Here is a 15245-nt window from a genome sequence, read left to right as displayed (position 1 = left end):
AGGCTCAAGGTCTTTTCACACTCAGGACAACATCTCCTTCTGTTGGAGAAGAGAGGAAGTACAAGGTTGTGCATGAATAGATCACCTTAAATCCCTTTATCTATTATGAGTTTTCTTTATTGCTTCATAATCTCTATCCTCTCCTCTAACCTTCGTTGTTCAGGACACGTTGCGAGAGTGTCGTCCGCAGGATCGCCACTGCCTCACCTACCTGCCCCTGATCTCTCCCGTTTACTTCGTCACCTTCGTCCTCACGGCTCAGTTCGTGCTGGTCAACGTGGTCGTAGCCGTTCTGATGAAGCACCTGGAGGACAGCAACAAGGAGGCCCAGCTGGAGGAGATGGAGGAGAGGGAAGAGAGGAGGGAGAGGGAAGAGATGAGGGAGAGGGAGGAGATGAGGGAGAGGGAGGAGGCAAACCGACGCCTCAGCACTGCGTCTGTGGGCGGAGACCTGGGGCCAAATGTGGACACACCTGCCCAGGTAACGGACAGAGTGCATGTTCATGTTTCTGCATGTGTGAGAGGGAAGGGAGTGGAAGTGACAATAACGGTGACAGCGCTGATGATCTCATGTGGCAGGTGCAGGTTGATGATGAGGAGTGTTCCCATGGCAACCTGCTGAGCATGGGACGCATGCTGTCTCTCCCCAGCGACAGCTACGTTCAGCCACTCAGATGCTCCCCTTATCCTCCCATTGGCCACGAGGCCCTCTCCGGCTACAGCTACTCAGGTAATTTGGTTGTTTATAGCCAATTAAATTAAGGAACAGATTTAACGTGCTATAACCACTAACTGATTGCTGTAAAGATTATTGCTTCCATAAATAGCATAGAAGGCAGTCGAGATGTGATGTGGTACAACCTTACTGTTATTACAGACCTTATTATTGAGAGGGAGATTTTTTTTTTTTAATATTAGTGACAGATTGGTAGGCCGAGTGTATGCCTGTGAAGCACATGGGTGACAGTTTATTTTCCACTACTGCTGGTCTGCTGCACTTTAGAATAGCTTTGTTAAAATAGCAAATTAATCAATTTCGAGTTTTATTTATGTGTACAAGTTTAAATCAAAGAATGAACAGAGAGCAGAGGAAAGCCCCAAAAAAATCATACTGTGATAAAACCCAGGTCGACTCAAAATAAACTACAGTGTTTATATTCACAGGGATGAAGGAACATGTCACTCAGTGCAACAGTGTGGTTCATTGTTATGTTTTTGGACAAAAATGGAAGTCTATGGCACAGAGGAATATCAGGCTTTGTATACACAGAAAATACTTGTTAGTAGGTTTTGGAATATTTGTTTATACTTGTTAATACTTGTTCCCTTAGATAGGACTCATATACAGTATACTATAGAAAACTGACATCTGCTAATCATATGAAGACTGTCTGGTCGGATAAGAGTGAATCTGTGTTCGTTTTTGTAAGTTTGTAAGTCTTTCCCTCCCTCTTGTATTGCATGTTGAATATAAAAGTATATATTTGGAAAACATTAACATCATCTAAAAATCCATCCAAAGTCTAGACAGTTCTTGTTTTCAATGATACTTCCCTCTTTAGAAATACTGCGCCTTACTCTGTCTTTTACTCTGTCTTTTTCTTTTCATTAGTGTTTCCATATGATCTTTGCCACATCATTCTTCTGCAGGCTCCATGTCCTCTCTGGGCTCCAGTGGAGGCGGCTCACTGCTGCAGGTTCCAGGAGCTCTGCCGGCCATCAGCCACGCTTCGCTGGGGTCTGGACGCAGCTTGAGGCCAAAGATCTGCCTCAGCACCTCTCAGAGCATCGACAGACACTCCCCACACAGACTCAGTCCAGCTGACAGTATGGAGGGATACAGGCTTAGTCCAGCTCACAGAATGAACAGACACAGACTCAACTCAGCTCACAGCATAGACGGATATAAGTTCAGCCCGGCCCATCGGATAAACAGACACAGACTCAGCTCTACTCACAGTATGGACGGATACAGGCTCAATCCAGACCACAACACAGACAGACCTAAACTCATGTACAGCCACAGTATAGACAGACATCCCTCACTCAGACTGAGTCCCACCCACAGTGGCAGCAGACGTCCTTCTCATTGGCTCAATCCTGAAGACAGTTTAGACAGAAACAAGCTGAGTCCCTCCTACGTTCCAGATAGTTCAGTCCCGAGGAGACCAGCATCCTTCCGCACTGCGAGCAGACAGTTACGGAGACAGGTGTGTTATTATCACCTCCTCTCCTCTCTTCACACACACACACACACACACGTGTTTTTAATTTTTTACCATTTTCAAAAGCATGCTGTACAGTTTTAGATTTTCTTTTATTAGTTTTACTGCCAGTCTATGCATCCATTGGTTTCCATACATGTCCATATAGTTTAAAAATCCATTAGCAGACTCTTGAATGTGCTTGGGTTATGTAATTCGTCACTGAACATTAAGCCTACATTTATTTTTTTCATTGTGGTTGCATGGAAATACACTGCAGACTTGAATCTGCAATGAAACTGCATTAACGCACAATGATAAAAAGCTCTCACAAAGATTTGTGCAGCAGACCTTACGTTCACTGTGATGGATGGAGTCTGCTAATTGATTTTCATACTGTATGGAAATGAATGGAAACCAATTGAAAAATACATCCGAAGACCTAAAACATAAAAGCAACATTTGCATCTTCATCTTCAGCTCTAATGGAAAGAATATGTGATATGTAGTTACTTGTAGAAAAATGGGCAAAAACATCCAAAACAACTGGCATGTTTTTTTTAAAGCTCTCCCTGAATATGACACTCGCATGCCTGTATGTACATTGAAAGAGTTATTAGTTGCTGTAATTCTTTCTCCCCACCATACTGACCATGAAGAGATCCCTTCCTAGAGTGACGATACTGTTCAACATGGGGGACAAAATCCACAGTCCTCATTCTGTGCAAAAATGCATTTCAAAGTTCAGACAAAGCTAATATATATATATATATATATATATATATATATATATATATATATATATATATATGAGGCTTCAGCAGTCTGAGTTAGACAAATCAGCTGGGTATCTTCCAAAATTACCGTCATTTTTGTATGAAATTCTTTTTTGGTGTTTCCCTGGACAGTGTTTCCTTGTTCAGCCTCTCATATAAGAAAATACCCGCTTTGTTTGGCTCAGCAACTCAGAAGCCTGCTGAAGCCTCAAGTTAAGAATACATTAAGAATAAAGAACAAGGACTGTGGATTTTGTCTGCCATGTTTTACAGTGTAGTTGCTCTTTGCTTCATGACCAGTATGGAAAGGAGCAATGATTACAGCGAACAAAATGGGTTTATAATGACAAAAAATGATTAAAAACATGTTGTCACCATTCTGCATTTGTGTTTTGATCCATGAATGCAAGCATTGTTGTTTAACTTGTTTAAAGTTGTAACAGACTGCCTCTGCAAAATCCTGTCACTATTGCCAAATTACCACAGTGTATTTTTTATAAAACATTTTGAAAATTGTTTTTCTTGCAGAAACTGACACATAATGAAGCTTGTGCCATCTGTGTGTTTGATTCTGCAGGAGGCTGTGCGCTGTGACTCTGTGGATCAAAGCGATTCAGTTGATGATCTGGCAGAGCCTCACCTCGCTGTGCCCACTGTCTCTTCCACACCACCACGCCAGCGATCGTCCAGTGTCCACACACTGAAATATACACACCCCCAGAGAGTCATCTCATGCAGGAGCCACAGCCGGAGCCACAGTGAAACCACTGGACAAGAACGTGTACCTGAGCAGGCCATCTGTGGCTCGCAGCCAGAAACAGATGTCGAGAAGAGGCCTGTCAGTCCGCAAAGCCTGTCCAGTCTGAAAGTCCCCAGCGGTGAATCCACCTTATCAGCGGCGCTCTGCAGCTCCAGAGCGGCCAGCCCCGGGTCCAGCTCAGAACCCCAGTTAGACGACGCAGATGAGGAAGTCAGCCGTATTAACAGTTCTGTTCACACGCACTCGCACACACAACTTCCTCCCAGCTCCTCACACAAAAGCAGACACCTCACCCCGAGCCCCGGGGAGCACAGGAGCCGCCTCAGCCAATCAGTGTCTCCGGTGTCGGGCAGGAACAGGAAGCAGAGGATGAGCCCACCGCCAGGAGAGGAGCCGGTTACTATGGCAACTCAGCTAATGGACAGCAGTGTTGATTTGAGAAGGCGGACTTTGTCATTTGATGCCACAACCCCCTCTCCTAATCAACCAGAGGGAAGTTCTGTGGATGACTAAAGAAACTCGGTGACACTGGATTGGTTATTCTCTGAAGTGGAGGAGCCAGATGTGCTGCTGAAGCACACGAGAGGGGCGGGAGCCACAATCCAAAACAGGAAGGATAACTGTTTCCTGTTTTGGGCCCCGCCCCTCGCCTCGTCCCGTTCAATCACAAGATTTTCACATGGTGTGTGAGCAGGACTCTTTCAGACTGTGTGTGTATGAGTGTGTATGTGTTCAAAGACCCTTTGTGCTATTTGCACACAAGATGCACACGAGAAGACGTTTCCTTTACTTCTATCATAGTCCTAGCTTTAGTTCAGACATAGTAGTCACTCCCCTGCTATATTTACTCTATTTAACCTTCCCCTTGCTTGCTCTCCTCCTTCTGCCCTCACTGTCATCCTTTACCTCGCACCTAAAGCCTTGGTCAGAGAAGTAGACAAAATGACCTGAAAAGGTGCAGTACAGATTAAGTTACTGACTGATGTGCACATAGACATGTTGACCAAGAGATAACACAGCCAGGGACTGCAACTAATGATTATTGTAATTATCAGTTCATCTGCAGATTACTTTATTGATAAATAAATCCATCTGTCGGTCTATAAAACATCAGAAAGAATAGAAGAAGGTTCATTACAATTTCCCAAGGTGACGTCTTCAAGTCTTCAAATAGCTTTTTTTCCCCACCAAGAGTCCAATATCCAAAGATATTCAATCCACTATAATGTTTGACATGGAAAAGCCACAAGTCTTCACATTTAAGAGGCTTGAACCATCAAATATTTCGTGCAACGTCAGTACAGCCTGTTAGTAACACACACACACACATACGTGTTAGCAGAGGCTGTTGGTCACACACTGATTTGCATTAGAAACACATGGTTTCTGTTGTTTTTGCCTTTTTTTGATAGTGACAGCTTAAGAGAAACAGGAAAGGCAGGAGAGAGAGAGGGGATGACATGCAGCAAAGGGCCCGGGTTCGCTGCTGTAAGGACTCGGCCTTAATAAATGTTATGCGCTCTACCAGGGGAGCTACCGGGATGCCCAAATATGTGGCATTTTTGCTTGAAAATTGATTAATCAATTATCAAAATAGTTGAAAATAAATTTTCAGGTGATTTATCTATCAACCAGTTTTTTCACCTCTACACACGGCATCTAATTTAGTCAAATTTGCCAGAACTGTTTACTTTAAGTACAATTCCCTAATTTCTCACTCTGTTGTGCAGAAATTAGTTTATGTTTACAAAAGAAATGGATTTTTAGATGATAAACTTACAAACGTTAAAGCTGAAAAAGAATTTTATATGTAAATGCTTCATTTGTAATTTGCACGCTTATATAGATTGGTGCAGGCACATTTTATTAGAGATTTATTCCTCAAAAAAGAAAAACTAATTGTACAGCAGCTTGTTAAAAGTGGAGCAATGTGAGAAACTTATATCTAAATGAGTGGGAGTCTCTGTTTTTTAAAATGACTGATCTTCCTATTTTTCGTACCTACAGTAAACTGCCACTGGAGGTTGCTTGATTATTCTCAGATTGCAGTCAAACTTGGACATCTTTGGGATGTTTTGAGAAACCTCCCACGCCTGGATCCACCCAACCCTGACAGTCAGAAAAAATAAATCAACTTGCGCTTAGAGCCTCTGAGTTAAAATCGTGTAGTGTGACCTAGGCTTTCGTAGTCTCTACCTCGCTTTTTTCCTGATCCCACCCATTCGAATGTTCAGTCAGCTTAGTTTCTCACCCCCTCCACTTTCCTTTTCTCTGTCTTAGTATTCTCAGGGTAGAGGTAGTTCAGACGCAGGTGAGTATGAAGCATGTGATCAGAGGTCTGCAGAGTTAGATTGCCCCCTGCTGTCTGAAGCTGGAGCTGGCCTGTCTCTACTGATGTTTGAGGACATTATGCTGTATGGGTGCGGGGCGAAATTTAGACAGAAGCAGCTGTACAGAAGGGCTTATTCAGGTGATATAACGGTGTAAAACTTTGTAGACAAAGGCTAAGATTATATTTTATTAACACAGCAGAGATGATATAAGAACTACAAAGGTGAATTTCTACATTTTTGAATGTCAATGTATCTGCTGCCACTGGCGATGATGGATGATGATGATGTCAGCGTCATAGGATGTTGATTATAATGATGATGATGATGATGACGATGACTCTGGATGATGCAAAAGTTCATAATATTGTATAATGTTCCTGCAGAATGAAAGCAGGGAATGATATACAGTAAGCTCACCTGCAGTAACATTGGACAGTGCTGGAATAAAACCACTTCCTGTCTGACTTTCATTTGACTCCGTAACCTTGCTTCTAAATCGGTCCTTTCCCCCACATATAAAGAGGTGAAAAAACACAGTATGATGGGTTGCAGTTCTTCAACATGAGCCGCTTAATCCAAAAATAAAGCTACCACACAGCTGCTGCCTGCTGCTGCTAATGAATTCAACATAACTCCAGTAATGTATCTAATTATGGTCCTCCAGCAGATGTTGATTAATAAGCCACAACACATCCTTGGATCTTGGTCTAAATACATAATTATATTTAAAAAAAAGAGTTTCACACATTGCAAGAAGCAAAAGAGGGGATTATTTAAATGTGAACAAAGGCAGACTCACAACTCTGTTAGTGGTGGTGGTGTTGGTGGATAGATTTTATTTTTCATTTTACCACTTCAGCATATCACAATAAAATATTTAATCACATGAATATTTCACACCAAAACACTATAGCATTCAGAATGCATTAAGCTGTCCTGCCTTTATATCCTTGCCAAGAAAATGTACCGATTCCTGTAAGTTCTGCCACCCTCACTCGCTGCCTCACAATCTATTGGTCAAGCTGCCTGTCTGTCTTAAGTTCAAACAGTGGGAGGCCACGGGTCTGCAGGGCAGCTTCTGATTGGTCAGACTGACTGAGGGCAAACAAGAAGATAAAAGGCGCTACATAGAACAGCTTCACTGTCCTCCATATTTCCTTCACTAAAGACCTTGTATCCCTTTATAAGGCAGATGGAGCATCATCACTGATCTACATCTATGTTAATCTGCACCTCACCATATGAACATGCAGTCAAGGTGTGTGTATAGGTGTGTGTGCTTCCAGGTGTATATACACGTTTTCCAGGTGTACATGTATAATATCTGTTTCCAGGTGTGAGTGACTACAGCTGTGTTTGCGTGCGTCGATATCTGTGTGTGTATGTGTGTGCGTGAACAGAAGACAGTATTCTTGACACAAAGTTACAAACTAATTTAGCCGAGCCAGCAGTTGCCGTGGTGAAAATAGATCATACATCACATGACCCAAAATCCCGCCAATCCCAGGAGAGGATGGAAAGGGAGCTAATCAGCGAGGCAGAAAGTTGTCCGCGCCCGCGCCGTTTGCAGCATCGTTCAACTCACACCTCGTTTTTCTTTCTTTCTTTCTGTCTGTCTGTCCGTCTGTCTGTCTCTAGAAGGCAGGAGCCATGGGTCTCTGCTGTGTGAGTTTCTGGGGGTCCAGGGTTTCAGTGAAGGGCGGGGCTTGATAGGGGTTGGTGGTTACTATGGTAGCTCCGTTGGCGATGGGGTACGGTGTAGCTCGGGCGTTGCTGGGGGCGGGATCCAGGTGTTGCCATGTGAACAAGTTCGTGTTGCTGCCAGTTAAGAAGCGCCGCAGTGCGCTCAACGTCAGTACAGCCTGTTAGTTAACACACACACACACACACACACACACGTGTTAGCAGAGGCTGTTAGTCACACACTGATTTGCATTAGAAATACATGGTTACTGTTGCAGGCTAAGAGTCTGCAGCCATGCTAGAAGCTCTGAGCAAAACATCAATGTGCTAACAGGCTCACAATGATAACGCTAACATGCTGATGTTTAGCAGGTGTAATGTTTACTAGGCTTACCGTCTTAGTTTAGCGTATTAGCTTGCTAACATTTGCTAATTAGCACTAAACACAAAGCACAGCTGAGGCTGATGGGAATGTCATTCGTTTTGCAGGTAGTTGGGCATAAACAAGCGTATTGGAGACATGGGAACTTTGACCTGATGTTGGCAATAGATGAAAAATCAAAGGATTAACAAAGTGGGTAGGATTCATCCTCTGGAGACCTCGAGTGCCTGCACAAAGTTTCATACCAATCCATCCAATAGTTGCTGAGATATTTCATTCTGGACCAAAGTGGTGGACCGGCTGACATAGACTAGAGACACTCTGCTACCATGGCTAAAAGAAAAACTGTAATCTAGGGATTCCCATGAACTAAACTTTTAAGTAACTTGTGAGGCTTTGGTTCTAAGTTCCTCCTTCAGTGTCGGCTGTATACAGCGTTAACAAGCTGGGACGAATGGATACACATCATAGCTTTGGCTGGCAGAAGCTGGTCTGTGGCCCAAAATGGAATCCAGCATGTCGAATCACTTCACAGTTTTGTGATTGTCTCCACCAGATCCATTGTGATCTGTCATTTTTCTATAATCTCGTTATAATCCTTTACATTTCTTTCCTGCACTGCTCGGCTGTGTGTTGTATTTGCATTTCTGCCAGACACTAAGAAATCTTCTGACGCACCTCTTCGTTGTTAATCTCTGACCAGCCCTTTCTGAATTGCATTCTCCATTGTGGTCCTATTTGATGCAGATTCAGTGGTAAACGGGTGGTTACATCCTTGTTATGATGTAGAACACATCTGCTAGCTTAATCACAGTCGACAGTGCTGACGGCAACTCCCGAAAGTCCCTGAAACTTGCATTTCCTATAACATCCTGAGCAGTGCTGAAATTGAGTTCCAGGAACTCGTTCCCAAAGTGAACAGAACAGTGGAAACAAAACCAGAACCTATGACAATGTTTACATGTCACATAACATTTCATTAAGTTCCTGTGGTGGAAAATGGATATTACAGAAACCTGGACACCTGCACAGTTTGGTTAGAAGTGTTGTTACTCAAAAAAAGGAGGATTGAAGAAACAAAAGCAGCTGAATACAAAAGATTTAGGTCACTTCGGAAAACTGTTCTTAAAAGAAAAGTCCTGCAATTTAGTATTGTACGTTCATAAAGTTGGTGGACTCAAAGAATAATCAAACTCGGTGCAGCAGAGGCCGAGATGTCCCGACTTTTAGTCCTCAGAATGTGTTAAGACTACAAAAATGCTGGATCCTCCATTTCAAATTGGGAGCATCTTGTAGCGTTACGTAAGCATTAAATGTTTTACCCTCTCTGGTCTGTAAATCCCCTCTTTCAAACTACATGCCCCCAGTTTCTAAGGCGGAAGGTTAGTAGTCTCCGAGCCCAAGCTGAAACAATCCTAATGACGTCACTCTCAGATTTTAGAAAGATGTTACACAATGAGTTGTACCCCTCACGACTAGTACACCAACTTTAAAGTACTGTAAAATCAGCAGACTTCCCCAAAGAGCAGCAAAAGTCAAAAGAGCATTGATTTCGCTCTCCGTCACATGCTCTAAATCCTCTACAGAAGAATATTGGAATAATTTATCACAGTACTACTGGGGGGAAAAATGACTTGACAGACTAAAAAAAAGATCTTTTGTAATTGTACTTCCTTGACACAATTACAGCTCAACCTCTCCACTTCGTCTGACAGTGAGATGAATGGCTGCTATAGGTTTGGTGGTAAGATTGTTTTAACGGGCTCCATTGAGTTATCAATGGATAATAAATCAGTCGGTTTCTGTTGCAATTCTTTTTTATTTTTAACTTTTATTTAACCGGGGAAGTCTCGCTGAGAGCAGCACGAAGGACGTGCAAGAACTGCTCTTTAACTTTCCCCACCGAGATTCATCCTGCTGGTCAGCGGATCAAACTCAGGAAACTCTAACCTTCAGTTCACCTCGGCCCCCGCAAACTCATGAACATGTATTTTGATTATAGTGAAGACAGATTAACCATAAACAAATCTATGAGAAGTGAAAACTCTGATTTGGTATTTGGCAATGAGTCATTGTTATTGCTTGTTGACTTCCTGTGGAATTATATCATGATACGTTAATACTATATGATCATTCTTCTAAAATCTGATGCAAAACAGTGGATCACTGCTCAATGCATTGAGCGTCAATTTGATGACCTTATACTGTATGTGATACATGGCATATATACAGTGCATATGTATCAATATTGGAAAGAAATTGTATATAAATTATAGAATTATGTATATTGATATTTTCATATAAACTTCAACCATATCACCCAAGTCCACTCTGAATCAGCCAATTCTACTTAACTACTATCACTGAATGAAACCTGAGCCTACATGACAAACTGTCCTTAATCAACCAGTAATATACAGGTGGGACTCAGAGTGTGTGTGTGTGTGTGTGTGTGTGTTAGACTAGAGAGAGGGTGGGAGGGGTCCTAGGCAGGAGCCTCTGCTTGTCCTCCATGAAGGAAATGCTCTTAAATCTGTTCATTGCCAGCAGACACTGATAACCCTGAAATACACACAAACATGATGGTGAACACACACACACACACAAGTGTACACACAGACAGACGTCAGGTTTACACACACACACACACACACACACACACATATAAACATACAGACCCAGGTAAGGATGGAGAAGAAGCAGAAAGCGATGGTGGCTCGGGCGGCGTCGGAGCCCTGGGCCAATGGCAGCTCGTCCGGAGAGGTAGCCTGCCACTGATTGGCCAGAAAACAGAAGCCAACGAACCACAGGAAGCTGGCAAGACCTGGAGGCGGGACACAGAGGAGTCAGAAAAGGTAAGAATAATATCTTTTAAGTGAGCAACTTGCTTCAGATACAGATAACATTGTCTCAGCTGTTGTTAACAACGTCTGACAGCAGTGAGACTCTACTTAGGCACAGCAGAGCTAAATGCTAACATCAGCATGCTAACATGCTCACAATAACAATCAGAAATACTTTATTGATCCCCGGGGGGGAAATTGTACAGTACCGGTGCTCCTATTCAAGCGTAGAAAGCAGCATAAATTTAGAAATAAAAGTATGTACAAAATAGAAAAATAAGAAATAGAAAATAAAAATATATACATTTACAATATTTAAGTGAATGCTAACGTGCTGATACTTAGCAAGTTTAACTTTAACAAACTTTGTTCAGCATGCTAACATTTGCTAATCAGCACTAAACACAAAGTCCAGCTGCAGGCTGATGAGAGTTTTGATTAGTTTTGGTTTGGCATGAACCAAAAAATCATACAAATCAAATATTTAAACTGATGATGGCGCTAGATGAAAAGTCAGGAGATCACCAAAGTAATTACAGTTTATCCTCTGGAGACCATGAATCTTTGTACAACATCAACATCCCTGCCAAGACATAGTGCCGCGCATAACCTCGAGTAAAATCATAATGTGTTGTTTTCCCTCTGTTTTCAGTCTTTGTGCTAAGCTAAGCTAACCAGCTGCTGGCTGTAGCTTCATATTTGCTCTACAGACATGAGAGTTTTATTTCTTTACTCTATTTTTTATTTGGTACAGTTTTTTGTCTTCCATATAACTAAAAGTTGTTCCATTTGCTGTAAATATTGTTTTTCTTCTGTAAACTACTCTACATATTTCATAATACTTAATTATGTTATGATATTTGTCCATGATATCTGTGTGTATAGGTACCAGAGAAGACCAGGTCCAGCAGGACTGCGCGTCTTCTGTCCCTGATGCTGCTGATGGAGGGAAAGTAAATGTCCAGGATCAGGAAACAGATGCTGCCGAGGAAACAGGCCACGCCCACAGTGACGCCATAGTTACATGCGTCAGCGTTGTTGTTGAAGACGCAGAGCAAACGCTCGCTGCCGATGTTGATGTAGCCCTCGTTCACGATGCAGCTGAACACCACCATGGAGAAAACCTGCGGGGAGAGACACGAGGGCCGGTTTATTATCTAACAGGGAGAAGAGAATGAACTCACACTGGTGTATGAATGCCTGTCATTCCTCATACATGCCACACACAGACACACCAGTACACACCTCTAGATACAAAGATACACTCCTTCTCTATAATTATGTAATAGTTTTAAAGGGTTAGTTCAACCAAATTACAAATAAACAAACAAAAAACATATTTTCCCAATTACCCCTCGTGATATGTATCTAGCCATGATAGTTATAGATTTATCTGGCAAAGTTTTACTCCTTTTGCAGAACTAATAACACACAGTTTACAGAGCAAACTAAGTTTCTTAAAGGGTCAGTTCACGTAAATTACAAAACATCCTCCCACTTGCTCTTACTGGTATTGAGCCACGAAGACGGTTTCAGTTTTATTTGCCGGGATTAACTTTAAGATCCACCTCTGAGGAAATCTTAAGAGCGGTGTTTCTTCCCAGAAGCAATTTTCTGGTAACTGTTGATAATCCAATGACCTCGCTGTCAACAGATATTAGAACCATCTTCTGTATGAAGTAGAAAACACAGAAAACTCTGTGAGTCTGTGGATTCTTACTAAGTAACCATGGACATTGTTTCAGAGAGGACTCACTGCTGTCAAGTTTTTCAAAATTCAATTCACCTGGACTGGATTAACCCAAAAGGGGGCAAAAGTGAGTTGTGGGTCTCAATTTAATTGCGAACTGAAACTTTAAGAAATGTTGTTTTTTCATTTCCTTCAAGAATGGAATAAAATACAGGACACCGACATAGAGATGGACATGTGGCCCTTACTGTAACTGCACAATGAAGGACTATCAACAGTATGCTAAATAAATGTGAGAACTTCATTTACCAATCTTTAGATATCTCTGTTAGTTGATTAATTGAATTGATTGACAAAATAATCACAACTTAAAAAGAAAGAAAGAAAGAAAGAAAGCCATTTTTCAAGCTAAAGAAACATTTCCTGCCTCTCATCTGTGAGTATTTGCTGCTTTCCTTTGTCTTGTGTGATAGTATTAATAACAAAGTAACTGCAAAGTAACTAGTGACTAATAAATGTAGTTGAGTAAAAGTACAATATTGGCTTCCAAAATGTGGTAGAGTAGAAGCAGCATAAAATGGAAATACTTAAGTAAAGTACAAGTACCTCAGAATTGTACTAAAGTACAGTACTTTAGTAAATGTAACTTACAATCCATCTGTTCCAATTAATAATGTCTGTTTTTTCTTCAACAAATGCTTCATGTCTTCATCTTGTTTTTACAACTGTAATTTATTTCCCTCATTCATCCTGCTGTGATCCAGATGTGTTTTGTTTTAAGGAGCTCCGGCAAATTGGTTAAGACAAATCATGTTGGACTGAATTGAATCATGAGACACGCAGAGACAGAGGGACTTGCTTTGCCTCTTTTAAAGACCAAATTGTTCCTGGTTCCTTCAGTGCACATTAAATGCTGTACGGTGACTCACAGCTGCACAGCACCGCGCCGGAGAGACGACAGAGAGGTGTTACATTCTGGTTAGCGGACATTTAAATCCAAAGCGTTCACACGAGCTCAATCTAGACACAAAGAGGCTCCAGATAAACATATGGTAATCAGACACCGAGCCTGAAGCTCCAGAAGCTGCATCACTCAAAAATATAGTTCTGTTTATTACACCGAGCTGAAATTAACAGCAAGGCAGAGATTTAACAGAAAGATACTCAGCCTTTTATAATAAAAAAAATACTGATTTATGTTAATCTTGACTGGATAAAAGACACATTAGCGACAAGAGAAGAGACACAGACGATGTGAATGGGAGAGAGACAGGGAGACAGAGAGACAGGGGGAGGAGGGGGAGCAGGTAGGCCTGTCCATTGATATCAACCCACACATTGCAGAGGAGGCTTACCCACGACATCAGTCTGAGGATGGTCCGGGGATGCGTGAAGAAGGCGACCGGATCGAAGGCGAAGCTCCCGGCCTTCCCGGCGCCGTACGCGCCCGCTGGCTCCATCCCTCCGGCTTTCTGCTGCCTGTCAGCCCGCTGAGACAACGAGAGGAGACGGTCAGAGAGCTGCGCGCGGCGGCGGCGGCGTCCTCCAGCCTCCGAGTGAAGTCACACCGCGTCACTGAGCGCAGATCACAGGCTGCACCGCAGATAACCGCCAGTGTTCAATTACAATCCCACATTTAGCCCTTTGCTTTGTCTTCAGCGTTGTTGTTTTTGCTTTGTTTGTTGGCTTGTGAAGAAGATGTTTTTTTTCTTTCTTTCCCCCCCAAAAGGCGATTCATACATTTTATGCTAACCTAAATTTCCCATGGCAGGCTGTGGCTATAATTTAGGGCTGGGCCATATTTCAGTGTTATCATTTATCAGCTCTCATTGGATCCATATCAGTGGTAAAAGTACTAGTAGGAATACCACAGTGTTGAAATCCTCTGTTAGGCTACAAACAGTAGTACAAGTGCAAAAGTATTAGCATCAAAATTAAAGTACCAAAAGTGAAAGTACTCATTATGCAGAATGTCTAATTTCAGACTAATGTGCATTATATTATTGGATTATAATTATGGATGCATAAATGTGTTCATGACTTTAATGTTGCAGCTGTTAAAGGTGGAGCAAATCTTAACTACTTTATATACTGCTGGGTAGCTTAATCCATCGCAATGTATTAGTTGATTTATATTTTGTATTAATAATCTGAATCTGCAAAGAAAGTAGTAATTAATGTTGTCAGATAAATTAAGTAAAAATACAACAACATTGGCTTGAGGAGAAGTAGAAAGTAAAATTGAAATACTCAAGTAAAGTACAAGTACTTCAATAGTAATTGAATATTAGTAATTTGTGAATTCTTCATCATTATTTTGTTGGCCCAAAAGTTATCAAATTTAAATATATTAAATAATTGCAGCAGTCAGCCTATAAAATATCCACCACATGTGTTGTTTATTTTCATTGTGAAATATAAGCTCCCCTCATGATGCTAAAAGAAAAAAAGTGAAGAAAAAATGCTCAGATATTTGTTTGTAAATTAGTAGATAGTAAATTAGTAGATAGTCTACATTTCGTTAGTGTCAGTAAATGCTATGAAAAGCTGTCAGTCCATCTCTCAAGACTTTCT

General features: G+C 41.7%; 2 protein-coding genes across 2 annotated transcripts in view; one reads left to right on the top strand and one right to left on the bottom strand.

Moving 5' to 3' along the window:
* LOC139300098 (voltage-dependent T-type calcium channel subunit alpha-1H-like) overlaps positions 1-4253 on the top strand; it is a 38813-nt gene extending 34560 nt beyond the window's left edge. The window contains exons 32-35 of the mRNA XM_070923089.1: positions 164-481; positions 580-730; positions 1651-2210; positions 3558-4253. Of these exons, the coding sequence (XP_070779190.1) occupies positions 164-481; positions 580-730; positions 1651-2210; positions 3558-4253 (1725 nt within the window). The remainder of the gene's footprint in view (positions 1-163; positions 482-579; positions 731-1650; positions 2211-3557) is intronic.
* A 2626-nt stretch (positions 4254-6879) lies between these two features.
* Positions 6880-14131, bottom strand: LOC139298831 (synaptogyrin-3-like). The gene is made up of 4 exons (XM_070921618.1): positions 14027-14131; positions 11871-12105; positions 10817-10962; positions 6880-7935 (listed from the first exon to the last, which is right to left on the bottom strand). Exons 1-4 carry the CDS (start codon positions 14129-14131, stop codon positions 7708-7710), a joined length of 714 nt encoding a protein of 237 aa, XP_070777719.1. The 3' UTR covers positions 6880-7707.
* Positions 14132-15245: the final 1114 nt, after the last annotated feature.

Source organism: Enoplosus armatus, chromosome 2, assembly GCF_043641665.1.
Source record: "Enoplosus armatus isolate fEnoArm2 chromosome 2, fEnoArm2.hap1, whole genome shotgun sequence".
Taxonomy (NCBI): domain Eukaryota; kingdom Metazoa; phylum Chordata; class Actinopteri; order Centrarchiformes; family Enoplosidae; genus Enoplosus; species Enoplosus armatus.
The sequence above is the reverse complement of the archived record's forward strand: the minus strand, read 5'-3'. Positions and strand labels throughout refer to the sequence as shown.

Bases quoted from the DNA above. Each gene is read 5' to 3' on its own strand.
- LOC139298831 (XM_070921618.1), bottom strand. From the start codon at position 14,131: ATGGAGCCAGCGGGCGCGTACGGCGCCGGGAAGGCCGGGAGCTTCGCC. The intron at 12,106-14,026 runs GTAAGCCTCCTC...CTCTCCCCGCAG, and splicing joins TCCTCAGACTGATGTCGTGG to GTTTTCTCCATGGTGGTGTT. The intron at 10,963-11,870 runs GTACCTATACAC...TCCCGCCTCCAG, and splicing joins GCTGGACCTGGTCTTCTCTG to GTCTTGCCAGCTTCCTGTGG.